This window comes from Apus apus, chromosome 1 (genome assembly GCF_020740795.1).
Source record: "Apus apus isolate bApuApu2 chromosome 1, bApuApu2.pri.cur, whole genome shotgun sequence".
NCBI lineage: Eukaryota > Metazoa > Chordata > Aves > Apodiformes > Apodidae > Apus > Apus apus.
The window spans coordinates 54,847,855-54,872,238 of NC_067282.1; the positions used below are offsets into that span (position 1 = coordinate 54,847,855).

At 38.8% G+C, this 24,384-nt stretch overlaps 2 protein-coding genes across 4 annotated transcripts in view; one reads left to right on the plus strand and one right to left on the minus strand.

Annotated features, from left to right (window-relative positions):
* Nucleotides 1–8,773, plus strand: part of ITGBL1 (integrin subunit beta like 1) — a 72,550-nt gene extending 63,777 nt beyond the window's left edge. Inside the window, exons 7-9 of the mRNA XM_051630578.1 lie at nucleotides 811–957; nucleotides 6,195–6,308; nucleotides 7,797–8,773. Of these exons, the coding sequence (XP_051486538.1) occupies nucleotides 811–957; nucleotides 6,195–6,308; nucleotides 7,797–7,888 (353 nt within the window). The 3' untranslated portion in view covers nucleotides 7,889–8,773. The remainder of the gene's footprint in view (nucleotides 1–810; nucleotides 958–6,194; nucleotides 6,309–7,796) is intronic.
* An 88-nt stretch (nucleotides 8,774–8,861) lies between these two features.
* The window catches only part of FGF14 (fibroblast growth factor 14), a 405,181-nt gene continuing 389,658 nt past the window's right edge, over nucleotides 8,862–24,384 (minus strand). For all 3 annotated transcript variants that reach the window (XM_051632114.1, XM_051632095.1, XM_051632104.1), the window contains 2 exons: nucleotides 18,190–18,388; nucleotides 8,862–15,805 (listed from right to left, as the gene is read on the minus strand). In XM_051632114.1, the coding sequence (XP_051488074.1) occupies nucleotides 15,669–15,805; nucleotides 18,190–18,388 (336 nt within the window). In that variant the 3' untranslated portion in view covers nucleotides 8,862–15,668. The remainder of the gene's footprint in view (nucleotides 15,806–18,189; nucleotides 18,389–24,384) is intronic.

Below are 24,384 nucleotides of genomic sequence, written 5' to 3' on the forward strand. Positions count from 1 at the left end.
GAGCTGGGTTAGCTATGTCTGGAGGTGAGATGCAGAAGAGAAACAAGATGTTGTTAGGGTGATGAGAGGTACTTTTTGCAGGTTGCCATTTGGGTTTATGTTCAACTGAAGGTAGCATTCGCATGAGATTCTCGGGGAATTACCTTAATCCTGTGCTGTCTGAGTTAATCTATAGTAATTGCAAGGTATGTTGAGGCCAGGCTGTGCACATCAGCTGCTCCATGCACTGTAGCACAGAACCAGCATTAAAAGGGGCTGCTGGAGGAGATTGCAGCTTTAGCTCCTTTGCCTGTTCGGCTGTGTGCTGCTCACAGCCCTGTGCTGGGGTCTGCTTCTTCAGGTGGTAATATAGGATATGCAGGTGAGACTTTAGCACTGTGTTGCAGGATTGAAGACATGGGAGGGAAGGGGTTGTGTTTGTCCTCAGTGCACCATGGACTGTGGGACATCGCACGAAGTTGAGTTGATGCTGAGTTTTTGAGATGAGGAGAGTCATGCTTATTGTTAGGGGTTGGGCTAGATTACCTTTAGATGTCCCTTCCAACCCAAGACATTCTATGATTCTACGATTCTGTGATTGATTCTGATTCTATATACCTGTGCTCTTCTGCACATCACTAAAGCACCCTGTTTAACACAAGAATGAGAGACCTGAAGAAGGCCTACCTGGAAGCTTTGCTGTACATCTATCTGTCTGTCTATCCCGCAGCATGCACTTGACACTGCAGAGGTCCCAACATGATCTCAGTGGTGACCGCAGCCACTGCTTTCTGCTTATTTTGTTCATAGCCAACCTTGCTGTCATTACAGGCCATGGTATCTGTTCGTGTGGCTGGTGCATTTGCCAGGACGGGTGGTTTGGAAAGCTGTGCCAGCATTCAAGGAACTGCAACATGACTGAGGAGGAGAGCAGAAGTCTGTGCGAGTCAGCGGATGGCATATTATGCTCGGGGAAGGGTAAGAACTGGCAGCTGAGCTACCCCATAATCTGTACCCCAGCACTGGAAAATGATCATGTTCTGGGAGACTAATGTGCAACCCTTTCTTACAAAAGCACCTGTTATTAAAAGGATATTATATTTGGCTCCATAAATGCACTTACATCTCTTTTGTCTAACACCCACCACAGCCATACATCCTTAGCAGCGTTGCTCTCCCATGCAATTTGTAAACAGCATATAATTATCTGTTTGTGTTTACCTGATGAACTGGATTGAGCAGCTGTACCTTATAAACTAGCTATTAGTGCTCCATCCAGTTTGAGGGGCAGGAGCACTGTCTGCAGTAACACTGCAGTAGGCAAGATGGCAAATGTAGTGTCTCAGGCACCAAAGTAGAGCAGAGTGTGTAATAGAATCCCAGAATGGTTTGTGTTGGAAGGGACCTTAAAGATCATCTAGTTTCAAGCCCCCTGCATGGGCAGGGACACCTCCCACCAGACCAGGTTGTAGCAACATTTGGTATACTTAATCACCACCTCTCCCCAATACAGCAGGAAAGGAAAAGTAGACATCTGCAGCCTCCATAACAGCATCCCACAAATTCTCTCGTTTACTGATTTCTATTCAGGTAGTTGCGTCAGCTTCAGTCCAGCTATAAAAAATTGCCACAAGGAGGAATACAATTTAGAAAATCTTGATCATTATCCAGAAATGTTCTCTGAGGTTCTTACCTTGCAGTCTCTCAGGCTAGGAAATTGCATTACTGGAAAGAGGGCTTTTTAGCTCCCTCATAGGCAAACTGCCTGTTTTTGTATATAATTTGTCTGAAAGAGAATAGGCAAAAAATGGGTGCTCAGACTGGCTGGAGGCTACAGTGCGCCCACTCTAGACTGGATATGCCATTTCCTCTGTTAATGTATTCCTTGTATAGACAGGAAAAAAACCTGGTAGCTGGAAAAAACAGTTAGGAGCCTTCTGCATCAGGCAGATTTCCAGCTGTCCCTTTCATAACTTTTGTTTCAGTGTGAAGGAAATTTAGACGGGGTTTCCAGCCTGGCCTTCTTCCATCTGTATTAGGCAGAATTCTCCCCCACTGCACCATTTTATTTGGTTTTGTTTAGTTTTTGTTGTTTTGTGTTTTGTGGGGTTTTTTTGTTGTTGTTGGTTTGTTGGTTTGGTTTTTTTCCTCATTCATCACAAAAATGAGGAAGTTGCAAAATTTCTCTCATTTCCAGAAGATGTGCCTATTTTTAAATTAGTGTATGTGTAAGAGGATGGTGAGATACTGGAGAAATTGAGTTACTCTAAATTACTGCAGAAGTTGACTTATTCTCTTAGTCTTGGTCTCCCAGGGATTTTTTTATATAATCCATGAAGGTGAGCAAATAGATTTAAAATTAACAAAGTGCAATATATAAGCTTGTAAATAATGGACATGAAACATGTTGTCAAATTTTTAATTGTTCATATTATCTGCAACCTTATTGAAAGGATCCTGAGAGCTACTTATTCCAGCCTTGAGAACAAGTGGCTTTGAGCATGTGTGTCAAGAGTACAATTTACTCTGAGATCCAACCCTCTGCATGGGCAGGGACATCTCCTCCTACATCAGGTTGCTCAAAGCCCCATCCAGCCTGGCCGTGAGCACTTCCAGAGAGGGGGCAGTCACAACTTCCCCAGGCATTGTGTTCCAGTGTCTCACCACCCTCATAGTGAAGAATTTCCTCCTAAGGCCTAATCTAAATCTCCCCTCTTCTAGTTTAAGGCCACTATCCCTTGTCCTCTCATTACAAGCCCTTGAAAAAGTCCCTCCTCAGCTTTCCCGTAGACGCTCTTCAGAGACTGTGAGGTCTCTCTGGAGCCTTCTCTTCTCCGGGCTGAACAATCCCAACTCTCTCAGCCTGTCTTCACAGGAGAGGTGCTCCAGCCCTCTGATCATCTTGGTGGCCCTTCTCTGGACCCTGGATGTGGATCTCCATGTCCTTCTTATGTTGAGGACTCCAAAACTGGATGTAGTACTGCTGCCCAGGAGGTGGTTTGGTATCTGGTCACTGATACAAGCTGATGTAGGTTTCTTTGGCCTCCAAGCACAGATGAGCTTTCAATGTGATGGAAGGTTGCCCTGAAGACAGTCAATGTAGTGAAGCTATGTCAAATCAGATGCTATCGCAGCTTTATTGTAGGAACAGCTGGTCATAGGTAAGTTCTTGTACCAGTAGAGCAATATCTATGTAACATAACTTCCAAAAGTTTGTGGCCAGTGAACATCCGAGGAGGCTACTATCTCCTGCCTCTTTGAGCTGGACAGGGATCACAGGCAAAGACAGTCTAATTACTTGTAACTTTTGTTTCTATGCTTAGCTTTTTTTTTGCCTTTTCTTTTTAGGCAATTTTATTCTTTGTGCTTAAGTATCTACCTGGAAATCATGTCTTTCGGAATATTCATACTTCAACATGTTGTTCGTAACTAGTGTGACCAGCTCTATCCAGAGGGCAAAACCACAAATTGTTCTATCTGTTTCCTTACATTGAGTAATAATTAACCATTACTGGTCAAATAAAAGGGAATTTCAAACCCATGCACCAATGATGGTTATTCCATCTTTGCTGGAAACCTAGCTGAGATTTGCAAGCACTAAAATGGATTGAGGAAGCTTGAATTGCTGTATGTCAGATTTAATAGACTCTAAGGAGTCTTGATTTTCAGCAGATAACTGCTGAACTCTTTCAGAAAATTATACCCTGTTAATATAAGCAAAGTTGGACATCCACATTCCTAGGCTGTTCTCAAAATCTTGGCTTGCTAGCTTGCTACTTGTAGTAAAACCCCTTCCCAAGGAAAACAGCGACACCCACCATGCTGCTACGTCCCTGGCAGTAAATGTAGGGCTGCAGATGCTGTAAAGGTCCAGGATGAAGGTTAGGTAATGAGCCAAATCCCTTCCAAAAGGATCTGGCTGGAATCCCAGGGAGCACCCCGCAACTCATTAGACTCATCTTAATTAAACTCAGGAGCCTCCCAGAGCAGCATGCTCTGTTCAGGAAAAAGACTTGATACATTCATTCTCCTAACAGATTTTACATTATGGAGCCTGACCTTCCTTGGCTGACTGGGTGTTAAATTTGCTGTATCTTCTGCAAAATAGTTTTAAACATTGTGGGCATCCACCAGTGCTTGCTTGTGCAGAATCACTCCAGGTTGCTTACAAAGTCATATTCTTATTAACTGCTTTAATGTCACTAAAATTCTCCTACTATTCATCATTATTTTCAGCTATCACTACCTGGTAGTTTGTATAAACAGAGACATCCTGTTTAAATTACCCTCGAGTATGTCTTGGTGTATCTCTCATATAGCAAGCATGTAATATGTATGCTGTCCTCCACTGCCTCTTTATGCAAAGGCATTTTTTATCCTTGTAGGCAATGTCAGAATTAGAATTCTCTGTGCCCAGGGCTCACTAAGCAACACTCAGAGCTCACAGAAGCAGTAGATGTTTAACCAAGTACTCCCATCCCCAAGTGGTCCAATCAGTAGCTCTTCCTGTATATATTTACATGTTCCATATGTTACAAGTTAAAACAGCTTTTCTCTTAAATTAGGCAACCAGTTAATTTTTGTCAATTTACAATAAACACTAAATTATTTACATTTTTAATTAAAAAATGGGTATTGTACTGAGGCTGTTCTGAAGTTTTAAAGAATTAAGTTTCAGGGATCAGAGACACTTCTGTACTTATTGCAAACACCTAGGGAAAGTTGTTTGATATAGACAGGTCTGCATTTTTTAAAAAAATTTGTATTTGATTTTTTACTATGGATTTTATTGAGAGATCACTGAAAGGAATGGAAAGATGGAAAAGCATCATTTTACACACCTTGGTTCAGGCCTTGTTAAGTAACCCATGAATTCTGTTGAGGTTATATTCTGACATAACCAAGCTTCCTTCTTTATATTTTTCTTTAGTATTGCATTGAACACATGACTTTGCACTGGAATAACTCTGGAAATATTACCAGAGGGTGGGATTTTCAACAGCATCTAACTCATTTATAAGCATGTTCTGTTAAAAATCAACAGCTTCCTTGGTGATTTATTTAAAAAAAAAAAAACTTGGCCTTTCATAATTGAAAACAATGTGTGCATTCTTTGTTGTAATGTATTTGTTTTTTGAGATTTTTTAATTGATTTGTGCTGTAACCAGTTCTTAGAGCTAGGTTAATAAAAGGATTTCTGCTCAGTAGTTACTAAGCACCCCACCTTGGTGTTTGAACTCTGTGTAGGGCCAGGCAGCTGAGGATGGGCTCTGGAAAAGCCAATTCTCTTCATCTGGGTGTTGGAATCAGCAAGGAGGAGTTACTGCCTCCTACTGGCATTTCTAGTTGCAGAAAAGCTGCTCTCACACCCTTCTCGGGCTTCCTGACACGATTGCCTGGGGTCAACTGTTCCTTTCCTGGATTCAGAGCCATGAACCTTCTCCTGAAAGCAGAGATGTCTCTGAGTCTTCCTTTTAAAGGCACGTGTCTGGTCCTTGGTGGGCTACAGCATCACCCCAGTGTTCCCATAAAGTCCCTCCTTTGCCTGTGGGGCTGAGACCTGATGCCCCTGAGGGGAAAGCAAAGCAGTTCATTCCAACAAGGGGCACTGGAGTACTCTCTGGGAATGACCAAATGGCTGAACTGACATTTTGTGCATGAACTCTTTCTGACCTAGAACAAATATTTAGTATTTCTGTGGGAGGTGGAGCAGCTTCACTTACAGTGATGAGGATTTTCGGAGTCTAGATGTTAGTCTTAGGCACTTCTGGTCTTTTTAGGCACTTCTGATCTTCTGTGGACTGAGGAGGGCCATTTTCTTCTTGGGTACGATTTTATTGACTTCAGTAACAATGGGTCAGGGACAATTGGAGCTTCTCTACTTTAAAAAAACCCACAACCAAACCCAGTTACTGGGAAGATGAGCCCTGATTGTAGGTCTCTGAAATCAAAGAAAGGCTTCAAAATGCGAGTCCTGATTGAGTGAAATAGCAGAATCTCAAAGCAGTAGTAATAACGTGCCACCTTGCTCTAGCTCACTCCAAAATAACCCTTTTATTCAAAAAGCTTTTAGCTTGATTATTTTCTTTTCTACATTAGCTTCTAAGGCAGCAATTTTGTGCATACGTGCACCTGTGTGTGCGTGCATGTGTATGTCCAGGAATGTTATTTATGAAAATGCCAGTGACTGCAAGTAATAATTTTTGTGATTTCAGGTTCCTGCCACTGTGGAAAGTGCATCTGTTCGCCACAGGAATGGTACATTTCGGGTGATTTCTGTGAATGTGATGACAGAGACTGTGACAAACACGACGGTCTCATTTGCACAGGTGCAGTACAGGCTAAGAAGTAATTGCTCTTAGAAACAAACTGTGTTGATGGGAATTATGTTAGACAAAGCCCTGTTTCTTCTTTCTCTGCTGATGGAGGAAGTGCATTTGCTGGCTATTCAAACCTGCTATAATTGTTTCTTCATGCAGCGTGATAATCAACTTAAGGTTTCAAAACAACAGTTGAAAGCCTGAGTATGAATTTAAATAAGTAAGCCAGCTTTGAAATCCATCAACAATTTTCACTGTAGTAGACTACAAGTTACTGCTTTTTGGAAAAAGAAGTACAATGTCAGCCCTGTCATCAGGAGATTTTTAAAATTTCTCTTCTCTCATTGAACTTTCTCTGTGTATAATGCATTTAAGTCATAGACAAAATTCACTTGTCTGAAATCTTTGGTAGGTGAGAGACATGGCTGTGTGGGTTAACAGAGCTTCCTGGCAATCAGACAGTTCTCAGGGGGAGGCTGAAATACCTGGCAGTTTTTCTTTATGATGTGATAGCAAGTGATTAAAGTGGCTTCACCTTAACATTGTCTGAGAGTTCAGGTGGCAGATGCGGCTCGAAATGGGCAGGCTGCCAGCAAACCCTCGTGACAAATCTAGGGAGAAGAAGCAACATGGGAATTGCTAAATTAACTCACTGGCTGCTTCCTGCTACACAATTTTAGAAAACCTTTGCTGGGCAATTATTAGACATGGAGGAAATCTGCAAGCCAATTAGAGCGAGAGTGGGAGGGCTGACAGTAGTAAATTGTTTTCTAGCCAGCCCTATTAGCAAGGGTCCTTTTCTGGGGGCAAGCAGCCAGTACAGAAGCGACAGGAGCCTTATCTTCAGCTGCAGCAGCTATTCACAGATCTTCGTAAAGTCAGTAGGAAAAGGAGCTAACATCAAAAACCCAGGCTGTAGAGCTCTTGCTGTCTCTCCTGACCATGCAGGAGTCATGAAAAATACTAAAATAAAAAAACAATATGGATCTCCGTTTCCCCACTACGAAATAGTGCCAACACGTTTTTCAACTAATGGAGTTTGAGATATTATTTTTTTTGTATAGCACTTCTGAGAATTTAAGTTCAAAATTCTTTGTGTTCAAAGTGATGTTTTTGTTGCTGTTCTGTTTGTAACTTTTTATATTTTTTTTTCATTCTGCATAAAAGTTTTTCCCTTGTACCTGGAGGTACAGTGTGAACACTGAGCCTGAACAGCTGGATATAAATAGTGATGGCATAATTACAATATGTGCTATTCTGCTGATGGAATTATTGAGAGAATGCTATTAATGCTTTCTAAGTGTAGGTTTGGGGTACCTTCTTAATGCAGGGGTACAGTAATTGCCTCCTTCCAAAGGTAAAAAAAATCAAAAGAGGTGGAGGGAACAATAAAGGAACAATGCAACTACTTTAGCTCGGCTTTTTACTTCCTGTATAACACATTTTAATGTAGTACATTTCAATTATGGTAATTGCCCTTTATTCATTCTGTTCTAGGCAATGGTGTTTGTAGCTGTGGAAACTGTGAGTGCTGGGAAGGATGGACTGGAAACGCTTGTGAAATCTGGCTCGGGAGAGAATACCCTTAGCACAGAACATAAAAGACTGAGGGGTTGATTTGTTTGTTTGTATTTTTTCTTTAGGCTGCTAGAACATTTAATTTCAGAAGTACTCATTGTGTGGATGTGGGTGTGCACGCACGCATGTGTACATGGGTGTAGAACACTCATTTGAGGGCCTGGTCCTTAACAAAATTCATGACAAAACTAAGAAAAAGGAATAATTCAAAATCACTTCGGAGCCAGATAGTCCAATCTTTAAACAGTGAAGTCATAAAATACTGACCCTGTGGAACTTCTGCAGAGTTTTTTTGGTAAATTCAGTGGGACTGGGATTCCACCCATAATTCCTATTTCTTAAGCAACATTTGGAAAAGGTGTAAGAAAGCCCTTTTTTTGTAACATTATTTACTTGATTGTCACCTCTCCACATCAGTATGCAACAGTATCCCTGCAGAAGAGTAGCGCTAGTTGAGTATTTGGCAATAATTAATTTGTTTAATTTGATGGTGTTTGACAAATACATCATTCGGTTCTTTTTCTCTAACAATCCTTATTATGCATCAGCTCATACATTGAGAGAGTGGTCAAGACACATACCAACATTTTTTTTTTAATTTTATTTTGTCAAATAATTGTGTTTGTGTAACTGAGATCCGATTACCCAGCATCCAAAGACTGAAGACCCAAAATCTTTGAACAGACCCTTTTCCACAAGAGAACTTCTTTCTTTCTGTGGTTAATGTGTCAGCAAGTTGGTGATCTAGTCTACATACTATAATATTTTCAAATACATAACCTATAGCAGTATAAGGAATGAAACTAGTAAAGATATAAACGTATGATTAGCTATTCTGAGTATGTATCCTGCAACTCATATGTACTTTATCATACTGTTTTATGTATGTACAGTTGCCTAGCCCTCTTAAAAGTAAAGCAAATGGAAATTCATTATACTAGTAACTTTTAGGACAACAATTCTGTGTGCTGTTGGAAAACATGGTTTGGAACAGATTGCACTGTCACACGTGGTATTCGCTGAATTTAACTGCTTTCATAGAAGTGGGGAGCCTGAAGGTCAACTGACTTGAAGAATCAGCTGTTCTGTCCAGTAGCCTGGTCTCAGCCAAAGATGTTCAGACAATGGCAACAAAGTAATTACAGTTTTAATACAGTAAAGACAAACAAAGCAGTGGTATGAACAAAAATTTTATTTTTATTTTTCCAATGGTGAAATGCTGATCAGTGTGAAATTCACATTGAGTTATGAACGATGCACAACTATTGGGACTTCCCTAACTTATTTACATATGAGTCTATTTTTTGTACATGTAGATTTGGCAGCCCTTGAATTCTTTAGAGCAAAAAACGATACATACATTTTAGTTTCAAAAGTCTTTACATTTTGTGAATCCATGATTGAGCAAGAAATTGTTTAAACGGCTGGAAAATATTTTTTAATAACAAACTGTAACATTGTGATTTAGGTGCCAAGGTCCTGCTTTTGAAGAGGTACATGACTCAGAAATAAGGGAACAATATATTAACCAAAAAAGGTATTTCAATTATTAGTCTAGAAATGAGTTTTATTTCAGAAAGGACAGTTTTGAAATAGCAAAATACAATGGTACAGAACAAGTAATAGAATGCAAAAAAATTTAATTAATTGGCTTAATCACTTTTATTATTCCCCCTTCCCATGCAGCTTGCTCTTTCTCTTACCCATTTTTTTTTTTTCCTTATCCTGGATTATTTCTTTCAAAAAATGAAGTTTGTGAAACCCATTTTCTCAGGGAGCATAATCACCAAATATCTACACATAACTTATACAGAAGTTATGCAGATAAATAATGAGACATACATCCCAAAGCTGCTAGCTACTCTCTTTCTAGATAACCAAAAAATCAGGCAGAGTTCTAAAATGTATTGATACAGCATAAGTAATCTTCAAAGTAAAATTAATCTTGAAATTATCTTTTATACTTATCACCCTTAAACTCTCTAGAGCTTAACAGGGATAATTTCTTAACTTTTAACATATATGCGTTTTGTCAGCCCTGGTGTCTGGAGAGCACTGATTGTTGGTTTTTTTTATATTTATGAATACTGCTGACCTGAATCATCTTGTAATCAGTATTTTTTCTGCATATATGTTCATCTCCTGAATCAGAGTGTAAACAATGAGAGATACAAAGTTTTCCTTGATTTCTTTCCATTTATATTTTGTACTGTAATAAGAAAATACTTGATAATCAAAACCCTTCTGTTCAGTAGATGCTTTTGACTTGTTTCATGGCATGATAAGAAGATTTATATATACTGTAGATCAGCTTTGGTATTTCAAGTACTCTTATTCACAGACAAAAGAATAATCCTTTAGAGGGCTGCAATGTCTTATTTGGTGCATTTCACTTTGTAATTTGCTTCCATTTTCCATTTCTATACTTAAAGAGTGTAAGATGGTTCTGATTTCTAGTAAGAATACTTAAAAAAACCCAATCAGCTTCAACATTTTGGCTGCTGGATGGATGATATAGCCATAGCATTTCAAAAAGTGTTAATCCAAGTTGTTTGTTAAAGTACATATGGAAAAAAATTATTAGAATATTCTAAGACAGCTACTGTCAGTGGTTCATTAAAATGCAAATTATCAAACAAAATGGTGCTATTGCTATAAACCTCAAAGTATTAACTAAGACTACTAAAAATATAATGTATACATAAATTGCTTTCCCATTTGTATTCTGTTTCTTATAATGATGCTTGAACACTCCCCCCACTCTTCATGCTGAGGGAACTGGTGCTGTAACTCCCAGCAAATCTGTTTTGTGGCTCATTTCCTCACCAGAAAAAAAGAGGTCAGGAGGAATGACTATCATTCCACATATGTAAAAATAATAGCTGTATTAATAAATTGTGATTTTACACCTCATTCCCTGTAATGGGAATTCCACATACATAAGCTGTAAAAGCAGGAAGAGGCGTAAAGGAGTGAAATGTCCTGCTTGATTCTTCATGCCTAGTGACTGTAAAAACTTGCTTCCAGGCCTGTGGCAAAAGGCAGCTCTAGGTGGCAAAAATAAATTGGATAAATGGGGATTTCATACTAACTAGATTGGCAAGCCTTATGAACAAAAGATACTATAGCCTTGCTTTCTTCTCCTGAAAGAACACAATCCAGAAGTGTGCCAAATGCTTCTACAACAGACTTGCAGGATAAAGCCTATTGTATATAACACAACTGTAGTATCACCTGTAAAACAGTTGTGGATTGATTTGCTTGTATAAATTATTAACCTACTTGTGATCCCTTTTTCCCTGGCCATATTTTCTTTTAGAATCACATGGGTGAACAATTAATCACGTACCTGCTCTCCCTTCTCTGAGGCACTGCCCTTGCTTCTTTACAGAATTTTGTCTTACTTTACAGCTAAATGATACTCAGATGAAGAAAGCTAAGTTGGATTTTTCTGTGCCTAGGTAATAGATGAAGCTTTTATTACAACTTTGAAAATAAGTCTTAGCATTTGCATTAGTCATCATCAAAAAAACAACCCCTCTTATTAGACATTATAAAACGCATTGCACAGAATATGAGTTTATCTAAAGGGGCATTTAAAAGAAAGATAACTGCCTTACTTAGTCTAATTTTACTTGCATTTCCATTTAAATGGAGCTGAATAATTTCTTATTTATACCAATAAAGAGATGTATCAGCAAGACACACTTGTGATGCATGGACCACACAGCCTGTTTTCATACCTCTTTGCTTGCAGTGGTTTTAAACCAAGTGAAAAAGTTTCCCAATATTTATATAAAAAGTCAGAGTACTTCTTGTTTTTTCAGGTATACACAATATTCAAAGTGGATTGGTTTATACTTGGGGGGAAGGTTTTCTTTTAAGAACCAACCTGACTCTACACAAGTTAAAATTAATGAAAATGACAGTATATTAAAAAAATTCTTTGAGAGTGACTAAAACCCAAGCAAGTTAAGCAAAAGCTGTGTTATGTGAACCACAAATCACTTAAAAGGTTTCTATAGACTCTATCATGTGAACAATCAAGGATTCTTGTGTATTTATAAAATTTTTCAAGTACAACAAAACAATGCTGTGTTGAATTAGTTTACAGCTACTTAAAACTGGATTTCTAAACCAGTGCAGTTGTGACTGATTTTGCCAAATAGAACTGTAGCTGAAATGCAGATTTAAAAAAAAAAAAAAAAAAAAAAAAAGGAAGAGATAATGACTATGTGCAGTGTTAACACATGAAATGGTAAGACAAGGTTGGATTGCTGTGCAAACAGTCTCTCAGAGATCAGATAAAACCCAGAAGAACAAAATACAAAGCAAGCATGCAAAAGACTTGGGACGCTGCAGATTCACAGACAGCTGGACATACAAGTACAAAAAAACCCAATCTGTAAATACAAATTGATTCCATCAGGGTTGCTATACAGTACTGTAGTAGTAACAGTTGAAAACAGCTTTCACTTAACAGCAAAATTAATTTTAGAGGGAAGAAAATGGTGAAGTCTCATCCTGGAGAACAGCAAGAGAGGTATTATATTAAGGAGCTAAAATTTTCTTTGGCATGGTAAAAGGGGAGAATTGAGTTTGCCAGCCTATTTACATGACATTTTACCATCCTGTGGCCAGACGGGTGATGTTTTGCACAGTCTACTTCTTACATAAACCTTTTTGTTGTTTTCCCATACGCCTTCAAAATATAAACATTTTATTAATCGTGTGGAATTTGTGTATACAACAACTAAGAAAAGCACAGACTGTACAATGCAGACAAACTCTTTGCATATATGTATGTAAATTTAGTAATACAGACCGACAGTTCTTTGAAAGACACAACCTACTACATGCAGTTCATCCTTGCCATCCTCTTCCCATGCAACAGATGAGACAAGAGACAAAATTAAAGGGAGAAAACAAAGCACAAGGACCTCTTTGCTATGTTTAAACAGAGAGTAGAAAAAATATTTTTAGGACACTGATTCGTTGCATTAAATACATGTATGGATTTAGCCCATAGAAACGAAACCACAAAATAATAAAATAAAAATGCTCTATTTCCAATAGATACTAACTGCTTACAAAAAATTAAACCTCACCTTAGTCATAGCCTCCCCAACTGGTTTGCAGATCATAATTACCCAGTATCAAAAGTTTGACATTGAAATCAATACTTCTGTAGCATCAGGCCATGAACCAGAATCTCCTTGCATGGCTCAGCCAGGTCTCCAGCCCTGTCTCTCCCCAGGCTCTTACACTAGGAGAGTAAAAAGATGGCTGGATGGGACATGAGTACATGCGTTCCTTCCTCGTGAACACTTATGAAATTCAGGTGAAAGAGAAGGAGCATGTAGCCTTCAGCTGTATTATCTTAAATTGTAGGAAAGCCAGGGGCTTCCACTGGGACCCAGCAAATAGTACAACATCAAGGCTGCTGCCTCCCATGGGTCCTCTAGATGTAGAGCAAACCCCAGCTCACCATGTGAGTTGCTTTGGTTTTGTTTTGTTTTCTCAGGGATGGTGCACAAATCCCACTGGACCAGATGGGATGAGAAGGGTGCACCTAAGTTTTCAATAAAGTCTTTTTATCCCATGCACACATATTTAGTGCTAGCAGGCAAGGGCACAGTCTAAGTCAAAGTTTCTTTGCAGTTTTATCACAGTATTAGAGTAGGTTTATTTTTTTTTTTTTTTTCTCTACATGAATAGTGGGCTTCATGCTTAACTCATTCCCTCCCTAGAAAGACCCAACATTAAGTGTTAGTCTGGCCTACAGAAAAAAGAAAAGAAAAAGAAAAAAGTGTATCTAGAATTTAGCAGCTTTACAATAGGCTCCTTGAAGAGTGCACTACGTGTTGCTTATAAAAACAGAACACATCGGAAAACTAGCATGAAGATTTCATTCAGACTCAATCAGTTGTTCAGCTGAGCAGACAAGGAGTTTGAAATAACCAGTGGTCTCTGTCAGGGACTTCAGCAGGAAGATGTGCTAAAAGAAATTGCCAGCAATACAGTGCTAAAAAAAGGAACAGTGATGTCCTTTTTTCTTTTGTCTTTAAATATCATGGTAACCACAAGAGGCCACGAGAGCATTGCCAGACAGTTTTCCAGACTGAGGTACAGTTTGGTCCTCGTTGCCCTTTCTGAGAAAGAAATTCCTTCTTAAGCATACAGAGAGTACCCATATTTTTATACTTCAGAAAGCCTGTGCCTAAGTCTAAGTTATTATATAAGTTATTTCAGTGGCATCTCTGTGGCATTCTCTAAATCTTTACCCTCAGTCTAACATTGGTTCCGCTGTTCACAGGTGACAAACTCAAAGTGTTGATACTGTATCTGGTCATCCAAGGCTTCAATTTTACAATGTTTCTGATTTCTTCTAGGTTCATGTAGGAGAAAGTACAGTATATAGAGATCAAGGCAAGGCACCTTCAATCTAGCAATTTGGTGGGCATATTATCCTAGGAAGCTGGGTGGAGGTATGTACTAGGGTATCAGTGAGATACATAGGACTGGACTTTGCATGCTTAGCTAAAAATAAAAATAAATTTTTGTAATATCTCCAGTTTTAAAACTTTTTTTTTTTTTAAATGCCAGAAATATTAAACTATAATTTGTAACTACCCTTTGCATTGGTGCTGCAAAAAAGAACACAACAACATCCTTGCCCATGCTTTGCTAAGTAGGTGTGGGATTCAGCCAAAAATAACAATGGCATTAAGTTCAGTTCCTTAAAAACAGGAAAGGAGTATATTTGAAATGGATTTAGGTAGCACATTTCCGGTTAGTCTTACTTATTTTATTTTTTTGTATTAGTGGTGGTTGTTTTTCAAACAATGAAGATTCAGTAGATGAAAAATGAGCCTTAATTCAGGCCTACAAGGCCTACAAAATTCTTTGGACCCACTTCCTCAAAAATGAGTGGGTCTTGCTCGCTGGGCAAGGCAAATGTTACCATTACCAGTAAGCCTGTGATATGTATAAAACACACACACAAAAAGAAACTATAAGGGGATGTCAAACACTCATTTCAGAAAATTTCCCACTGGTTGTGTTTGACACTCTTCCCTCCACTATAATGCCAACCTCAGAAGCACAGTATCTGTTACTAAAGAGTATTCACATTTGATCAATATTGTAAGCCAGAGACAACAATCCTATTCTTTATAGATATAATTTATAATAGGTTTTTGAAGGCTTCCTGATTCCCTGATTGCTTTCAAAACTAAGCCACTGGCAACACTTAAGTTATAGAGAAACACAATCCCTGCAAAAGGTCACAGACAGTGGAGCGAGCAGCCTTATAAAAAAGGGAAGAAGAGAAATCCATAATAGCACAGGTTTACAGCATCTAACTAGAAATTACTTGATTATTTGTGTGCTACAAAATAGAACTTAAACACATGGATTTTGCTGAAACTGGACTCAAAAAGGGATTATGGGCAATTGTCAGCAGGCAAGGTATCGAGTGTACTTGTGAAGTATGTCATTCACATGAAGTGTCACAGTCACAGAAAAGATATTAAAAAGGCATTCCAATATCTGGTAGGGCATTCCATGGTCTGAGTTTAGCTGGTTCATCCAGGTGTCTTCTCGCTGCGGGTGGAGCTACTACCTGTTGGGATTTATCCACTTGCAACAACTCAGTTCAGAAACAGCAAAGGGCCGGTCTGCAACTTGCCGCAAGCTGATCCACAGACACTTCAGAGGGGAAGTCTGGCAAGGATAAATCACTCAGCTGTACTCAGGACTCAGTAAGTCACAACACCTGTGAGGATCTGGCTATGTCGTCTTACTCTTGTTCACTGGTTTGCCGCCATTCATTATTGCAGACGCACTTGTGCTTTTACTTGGAGTTACCCCAGCCTTTGGCACTGTTTCTCCAATATCATGCAAAGATGGTTCTCGGTACATGGCAACTGCAGGGAGACAAGAGAAAAGGAGACACTTTTTTAAGGACATAACTTATTCAAGAGCTCGTCTCAAATAGGATTAATTTTCTATAGAATCCATGTTCCTCTTGCATGTAAGCAAAACTATGTAGTTTGACAGACAATTCTATGCGTGAGTGGTAGCTTTGCTTGACCCTCCAAAGTCCTCACTTCTTCTGTGTCTGACTTACAAACACTGTAGAAAATGGTATGCTTGCTTGTTTAACAGAAACTACAGAAGCCTTGGAAACGGAAAATGACTGTTCTGTCTTTGCATGAGTGTCAGACACAAATTATATATATATACACACACATCTGCATATATATATATATATATATCCATCCCTTAAATAAATATTCTGCAAGTTTTTTGAAGTAAAATACAGTGAAACAGATGGTGTTTAACAAATGGGACCATATGATACAGTTGTCTAGACTTCAGTGGTCCTTCTTAGTCCTATGTTGCAAGACTAGGCTTGAGTCCAGTTCAACAAAACTATTTGTTCATCTGTCTCCCAAATATGAGGAGCTTGGCCATAATCTCTTCAGGTGTGTACTGAAGAAATGTCCAACACAGTGCTCCAGAGAGTACAGCAGAGGTTTGGGTTTTTTTCTTCTTCCTGTCCAAAAATGTATGCGGTAACCACTGAACTCCACTGAATGTAGACATGAAGAAAACTCCAAATTAAAATATTAACTGAATTCTTAGAGGAATTTAAAGTTTGTCAGTGGATGTCAGTCCCTATTTAACCACTTCAAATCCTTTGAGGAAAATACCTGTGTTTAATTACACTGTTTCAGCATTGAGCTGCCTTCATGATTAACGCTCTTGGATAATTCAATTTCATTTTCCATGTCACTGAATCAGGTAATATTTCCATTTATATCTAACTTCTGTAGCATTTATTTATATCAGAGCAATGTTAAAAGATATATCAAAGGAGTCAAAGGAATTAATCATCACACTATGCTTTTAGGACTGGCTGTATGCTGCCATAGAGAGCACAATCCCTCCATCCCTTGTCTAGAGTAGGGGGCAGGAGCATCAAAGAACTGACCTTGATCTTCAGTGGCGTGAAGTCTCATAATAAATATGAAGGGCCCCACAGCATCATTAACTTATCAAATACTTGTTCTAACATTTCCAGTGACATAATCTAAATCCTTTTATGGCTTCTGAAAGTCCAAAATTAAACGTCTTCTCTAGAGTACATAAATGCTGGTTATGATCTGTATCTTCACAGTGCCCCCATCACTGTGCTTAGGACACTTTACTGATTAAATAAAAGAGCTTGATTAAATAACACTGCAACATACAAAAATAATAAGTCAAATAACATGAAGTGGAACTATAAACTAAGGAGTTATATAGCTGAGCTGTCATATTTGATGAATTTCATGGGCAATGTAAACCACGTTATGTCTAAGCCTTGTCTAAGCTATTTTGATGAGAGTCTGACCATCCAAACACTAATGCAAAAAATAACTTATTTTCTAATCCATATGAACTCGTGTTGTTTTTACAAATACACTGGCTTTCCCTCCCTACAGTTCTAATAATCTGATATAAAAGGACTGACATATAAACTGTCAATATTGTTGAGAGCTCGTGAAAACCGTCTAAGCTTTTGTTTGACAAGGCATGAAGGCATCCATGTTAGTTCAAATATGAAGTTAAAAAAGGATTATTCAGATTATTTCCTTATGATGAAACAGAAACATTTAGCAAACTGATGCTTTAATATTTTTTTTAATTTAAAATATGAAACGAATGTTGAAAATATAAATGGGTCCACCTTTCAGAGAATGCGTGACATAATTTTGGTGTGTAGGATCAGTATGACTTTTAGTTGCTTCTATCTTGGTTTAAAGGCCACCTTCCACAAATGATATGCATTAAATCAACTGGCTAAGTAATACAGGATTATTTATTTCATAGAGAGACCTTTGTGTTTTGTATTGGAAAGCTTTTACTTTGAAATGCCAGTGTTTCATCCATTCCCTTTATAACTTCCAATTACCCTACAAGATCCATTATTTCATTCTGCTTAATGAAAGGACTGTTTTCTCACTGCAAGACTCACAACAGCTTTTGTCCCTGCCAAGAGAATGTTTTAAAAACAGCACAATGCACTTCCACAAAATATTTATTTTCTTGCAAAATGAGCTCTTAATCCCTGGAAAAAATGTTTTTACATATGCCCTTTCTAGCATCACTAAGCCAAAGTGGAAAACCGCTCCATGAATCCTGGGGATTGGCATTTGGAATGTCCCCTTTGCAGAGAACACACACTCACACAGGTATTTTAGAGACCATTCCCTCTTCTTGTAGGATTTATAGAAGGATCTGCCAGCAATCGACTGAACCTCACCTTCCAATGGCTTGGGTAGAAAATGAGCTGCTGGTTTTGTTTTCTTCACTCTGTTTCCTTTCATGACCTGCCCTTCTTTGTTCAGCCCCAAGAACCAGGCCCTCCCGGACTCCTGTTGTCTGTAGAGCATGGATGAGTAGATTACATAATAATTTTCAAAAACAGACTCCTTGAATTTGCACTCAGGTGTAAAAAGCTCCTGTGGGAGGAAAAGTAAATGTTAAATGGTATCTGTGAAATGCGGATTCTGTTTTGTTAACTTACAAAGACCTCTTGGTAGGTTTCATATATGACTTATAATAAAGCTTTGTTCAGAGACCAAGAGATGTGTCCCTCTAGATGAGCTCCAGATGAAGGTATTTCACCTCCCATGGATTCCTCTGTTTTCCCATCTGTGCAACAGGGTTAGTGTATTTTCAAAGGAGAAAGGAAGCGACACAGGCATAAAAATAGTATTTAAAATACAGTCATAATTACTATTGTTCTTATTTTTCTGATAGGATATCCTTGTAAAGATTAAGCAAGTCTGTGCTAAAATAGCATGAATGAGAAAACAGTTGTTCTAAATGTACTAACTCCAACAAACGCCCTCTATGTTCTATAACTAGTATTTGATGCTTTAAAGAAACGATGCTACCAACATATTAAAATACATATAATTTCCTAGAGTCTGCATGGCCTGAAATACCACAGGCAAACACTATCTTGATGTACAAATTTCTTTTGAAAGAAAAATAATTCCTACTGACATCCTCAGCATTCATCTCAAAACTGGAATGCTTTTCAGAAGTCATATTCAGTAACAAAGCAGTTTTCCTGAACTGTTTACTAAGGTTACCCTGAGTACAGATTACTGTAGCCCAGTAGACAGTTAATAATCTAAATATATATTTTTGTAATACTACATGTAACTGTAACAAATTAAACAGTGTGTACATATATTGAGACAGAGTTTACCAAAATCCTTTGGAAAAACCCCAGCAAGTTAATACACAAATAAAATTACATTTAAAACATCATGAGAAAACAGGATTCTGTGTGAAAGTGATTTTGTGTCTTTGGACCCACTTTCTGAAGCCTGTGAAAGATACAAGATATAAGAGGAGATAAATGTGGGAAACTGGAAGATAGCTTGCTAAGCTTTTGGAGCACAAAGTTCCCAGTCCTCAGTTCTCTTTTTCATATTTATCTCAGTTATCTTTCCACAAAGTAAAAACTTGGAAACAACATATTTTCACTTCTCCATTCACAGTATTTGTAAATTGTTTTTTTCTTTCTCTTTTTTTGCTCCTGGCTCCATGCAGTACTGAGTTAACACCCAGCAGCTAACATGTTTTCAGGGTCTCTACTCCATCCCCAGCTGCCTATATAGTGTAATAATTTCACAGCTGTTTCTGTCACAGGTTCCCTTTCTGTAAAACAAAGCCCTTGAAGACACAGACCCCCATATGAGAAAGCACAGATGAAGTACTTTACTGGATCTGCACTAAATGTCACTTGGTGCACAATCAAGTTCTCCTAACGTTATGGGGTACACAGTATTTGTATTACCAGGCCTTGAGTTACCACTTGTCAGCAAAGCTGACAATACCAGGCATACTATTAGCTTTCTCAATTGTAAAATAACTTTTAACCTGAAATAAAAAGAATTAGTGTATTTTATCCAGCATCAGAATAAAGGCAGTTACTGCAGCAGCTAGAAAATAATTTGTGATCCTGCCCTAAAACAGGTGGCTTTGTTTCTCTGAGCAAGCATATGTAGCGGTCTAGAGGTCCCATTCATTTATAGGATGGAGAAAATGTTCTCTGGTGTGAGCAATGGCCATCTTTTTGCACCACCACTTCTTTACCACCTATGTGCACAGCTGTAATTTATATACACCTGCACACATACAGTCTCTACTAAAGGCACCAAAAATTATTGAGAGGAAATACCTCAACTGCACCTTCTCCTTTGCCACAGGGCTTTTCCTCTCTCTGTTCCCGGCCTTTAAGACATCTGTTGTGTCACCCTCCTTTCTCCTCTACTGACTTCAAACCGGAGTCGGGCTCAAGGAGATTCAAAACCAGAAGGCAGGGTGGTGTGCTAGAGGGAATGTCTTTTAAAGCCGAGCACAAGCATTTACATGCGAGTCATTGTTCCTCGGCTGTTGAAACAGCAGATGCTAATCAGGAATTGCCTCCACAGCTCTCCTTATTAGCTGCTTCACTGCAAAATGCTACCCCCTGTGTTCCCCTCTCAGTTTTACCTTCTTGTAAAGCTCAATTACCATAAACACTACTTCTCAGCCAATACCCACTTTTTTTGCTATAAACAAAAGTTGTTTGGCATTCCATGCTCCTCCACACTAGAGCTGGTTGGCTGCCTATAAACACTGTTTGTGTTTTTTCCCAAACAATATGCATTAGGATACTGAAATGAGATTCCTTCAAATCTCACAACCCACCTCTGAATCAGACCTGGCTCTTTCTCATTTCTTTGGCATGTACAGTAGTGTTTTTGACAGTGCTCATTACATGAAGTAGATATTTACTTTACAAAGTCAAAAAAATAGATGGTGTCAAGACAATTATTTGCTTACTCCTGGATGCAGATTGATAGACTGGACAATCTGGCATCGTTACTATTTATAGTTATGAAAATCATAGTAATAGTCTGGTACATTTCTTTTGGCATGAGAGGAAGAGCCAAGTCTCAATACTATATTGTGCCTAGAAGTACTGCAGCATATCCTACTCCAGATGTCTGGGTAGTGTTAACAGCTTTGGATAGCTTTGAATTCGCCCAGTGTATCAGGATGCAATTCTGCCTGGGATAAACTCTCAGTCAAAAAGTCACTTAAATATATGTAACATTACATTAGGCTAATAGTTCCACCAATGTGGAAACTATTAATGAATTAAAAGTAGACACCCCATGATAACTGTGCTGAGCTGCAGTCACCAGTTCCTCTGAGGAAAGCATTACTCAGAGTTCTGAAATGGGCACCTTCCCTGGGGCTCAGGTGGAAACCGAGTATTTCCAAGTCGAGTGACATCTGAAGACTTGCCTCAGACACCATCTCAGCTGGCTGAAAAGCTGTAAGCACCTATATTTTCTCCAGTAAAGCAGCCATGACACCTTTCTGCATGTACATTGGCCAAATCTAGATCTGCACACCTAAGACTCAACCCAGTAAGAACTCTCAGAAAATTACTAATGTGCTGACAGCACTGACTTAAAAAAATGAATTTGACCTTAGTCAAATCCATTGCTGGAGGGAAAGGCAGAACAATGGCATTTTATAAGAGAAACTCAATGGTGAGGGCACTGCCCTAGGCTACCTGCCTATCTGTATCCAACCTGAAGGAATACAAATCGACATCTGGCTGACATGAATCATTTAGATCTTCCCTGCAAGAATGACTTTTTCAGTTTTGATCCTAGGACAGTCTTTATATTTTGTATTAGGAGGTGAATGAATAAATTGTAAGCCCAGGCATGACTTGCAAACAAGAACTTGTGCTCAGGATTTCTTTTCCAAGGTCAGTGCCCAGATTTAACCTGTAGTCATATATAAAAGATGGCTCTCTCCTGTCAAAACAACATGTGAAAAATATAGTCTGTACCAGCCGCCAATTTCCTAAACCCCAGGAGTGGATTTTGGCTGTGAACTGCAATCTGATACAGCTTCATGGGTCCTAGAGAAATGAGGGATGTATGAAATTGCACCTTGCTGAGAAGAATTTTCACTTTGATATTTTTGCCAGCTTCCCACTTGATATGAGTCCTATTTGGAGATGTTTTAGTTCTCCTGGTTGCTGTAGCAACTGCAGTATCACAACACAGGTTGTTGGTGTAACCTCGTGGATTCAAAAAGCCCTTAGTTTTGGGGTCCCCAGTATTGTTGCCAAAACTTAGCATTGCAGTATTACATCATAATCATGGAGCCTTAAATCATTGAGTCATGTGATGTCAGAATCTGCCTTCATTTAAGAACAAAACACAAACAAAATAAAGAAAAAGCCATTATCTACCTCTGAAACTTAGGAGTGCCTGAATGAAAGAGCTCAGGTTACCTCTGTTGAAAGAATAATTCTGCAGGTATGGGGGAAAAAAAAAGCCTGTGCTGTGAATCACAGAGTTGCCAAGTACAAACTAGCATGACAACATAGCTGGCCATAGAGCTGTTTAAAAATTACATGAACACCACGATTTTAAGCTATACCTCTGTGCAGTCAATCAATAATGACCTGGCAATCAGGGCTGAACAAAATGTTCTACTGCACACCATGAGGGAGAGTGTAAGACCATGGTCATGAAAACAGGCTGTTACAAGGAGAAAGGCTCCAACAAAAAGCTGCCTACCTTCAATTCCTGTCCCTTCAAGCCTCTATAAATTTGCTTTTTATTCTGAAATACAGGAAAGGAGGGTATCATTCTTGTTACAGCTCACAGAAGTGATCTAGCTAGCAGTCAGCCTCTGGAATTGTAGCCAGCAGCAAATAAGGAGGCAGCAGATTCCCCCAGAGATGGGCATGAACGGGGCTCACTCATCACGCTAGATGCAGCTGCAAGTTGAACTAGCTACAGCTTCCCCATGCTGCCAAGCAGAAAACACAAGTGCAAGACAGACTCAGGGAGATTGCCAGGCAAGGAACAGCCAGTCTAACAAAACACAGCAAAAAAACTCAACCTGATTGCTGATCCTTTTCAGAACTCAAGACCAGTTGAAAATAATCCCGCTTTAATATTATGTATTATTTGTACTTAGAAGTCCAGGTCATGGAATAGGATCTCAGTGCTTTGGAAGTGCAGACCATGTGGACTTTGCCTTTCAATCTAAATAGAGCTTGATACACGGTCTAAAAAAAAGCCCAAACCATCCAAGCAATGGTATCAGCAAGCTAATAGCTGGGTATTGAATCTTTTTTATAGGAATGATGACAAAGGATTTTTAAGGAGAGACTGAAGAAAGGACAACACTATGTCTGTCGAGGCTAATGGGAGACATCTGCACAGTGAGAAAAGCAGCATAGACTGGGCCCACGAGGATGGGCCTTAAAACTGAAGAGATGCAGTCTTTGTCTAATGAGGAGAAGGCACTTGAAACAAGAGAAATACAGTTAAAATAATGGAGCTGGGAAATTAACTTTGTGGCATACTTCTGAATGGAGATGGTGGGGGTGGCACTGTGTTTCTGTGTGCACGAGGGGTGGATGCTGGGGTAACTGAGGTGTGAAATTGAGATCCCACAAAACAGCTGCAGTGCTGTAGAAGGGCAAAGGCTGTATTATAGACATATTTATGCAGCAAAACCTATCAGATCTGGACACTTCACCTGCACATGAGAACTGGAAAATTCCAAAATTGATACTTTTCTGACTTGCTGTACACTGAATAAGGTGAGTTAGACTACCTTCTTGCAGTATACCTCTGACAAATGCTGGTGTAATAGCATAAAAAAGAGTTACTCAGAATCTTCCACCCACAGCCACAAGTTTTTCCAAGCTAGCTGAAAGGCTACAGTTCAAAATTATCTTGTTCAAGAGTTCCTCTTCAAGTGGCAGAAAACCCAGCAACACATTGTTTTTGGATTAAAAAGAAATTGGTATTAAGTTCCCTGTATGTTCAGAAGACATTTAGCTGATCTGGGCCTAAAAAACCCCTAATATAAACATAATTTTTAAATATAACAAAGCTTCAAAATAAAAAGCAGTAATAGCTGAACCTGCCAATCCTACAGATGTCCCACGAATGCAGCAAATGCTCTGAAGTCCATTCACATACTTTCCAACAGTCTTCAGACAGAGAATTTCCTTAATATGCTACAACGGACAGAGAACATTGATACCGGCTCTTCAGAGCTACTGGTATTTTTCTTCTGTTTCTGTTCTGTTAGGTTGCTAAAAAGTGCACTTAAAACAAGCAATCAAACAACAAACAAACAAACAAAACCAAAATGAAAACCCCCATGATTTGATATAATGCAGGTAAAAAACCCAGAGATTATTCTTGCTGTTTAAACAATCACTGAGAGTGCAGTAAAGATGTCAGCATGTAAAAGCTAAACTTTTAACCATAATTCCTTTATCTCATTTTTACTTTTTTTAAAGACCCAGAGATGTGACTGCTTATAAAGAAATAAACCCACAACTTTGTTCAAATTCAAGCAAAAGTAACTGTAAATCAATGCTTTTCCAAATACTAGCACT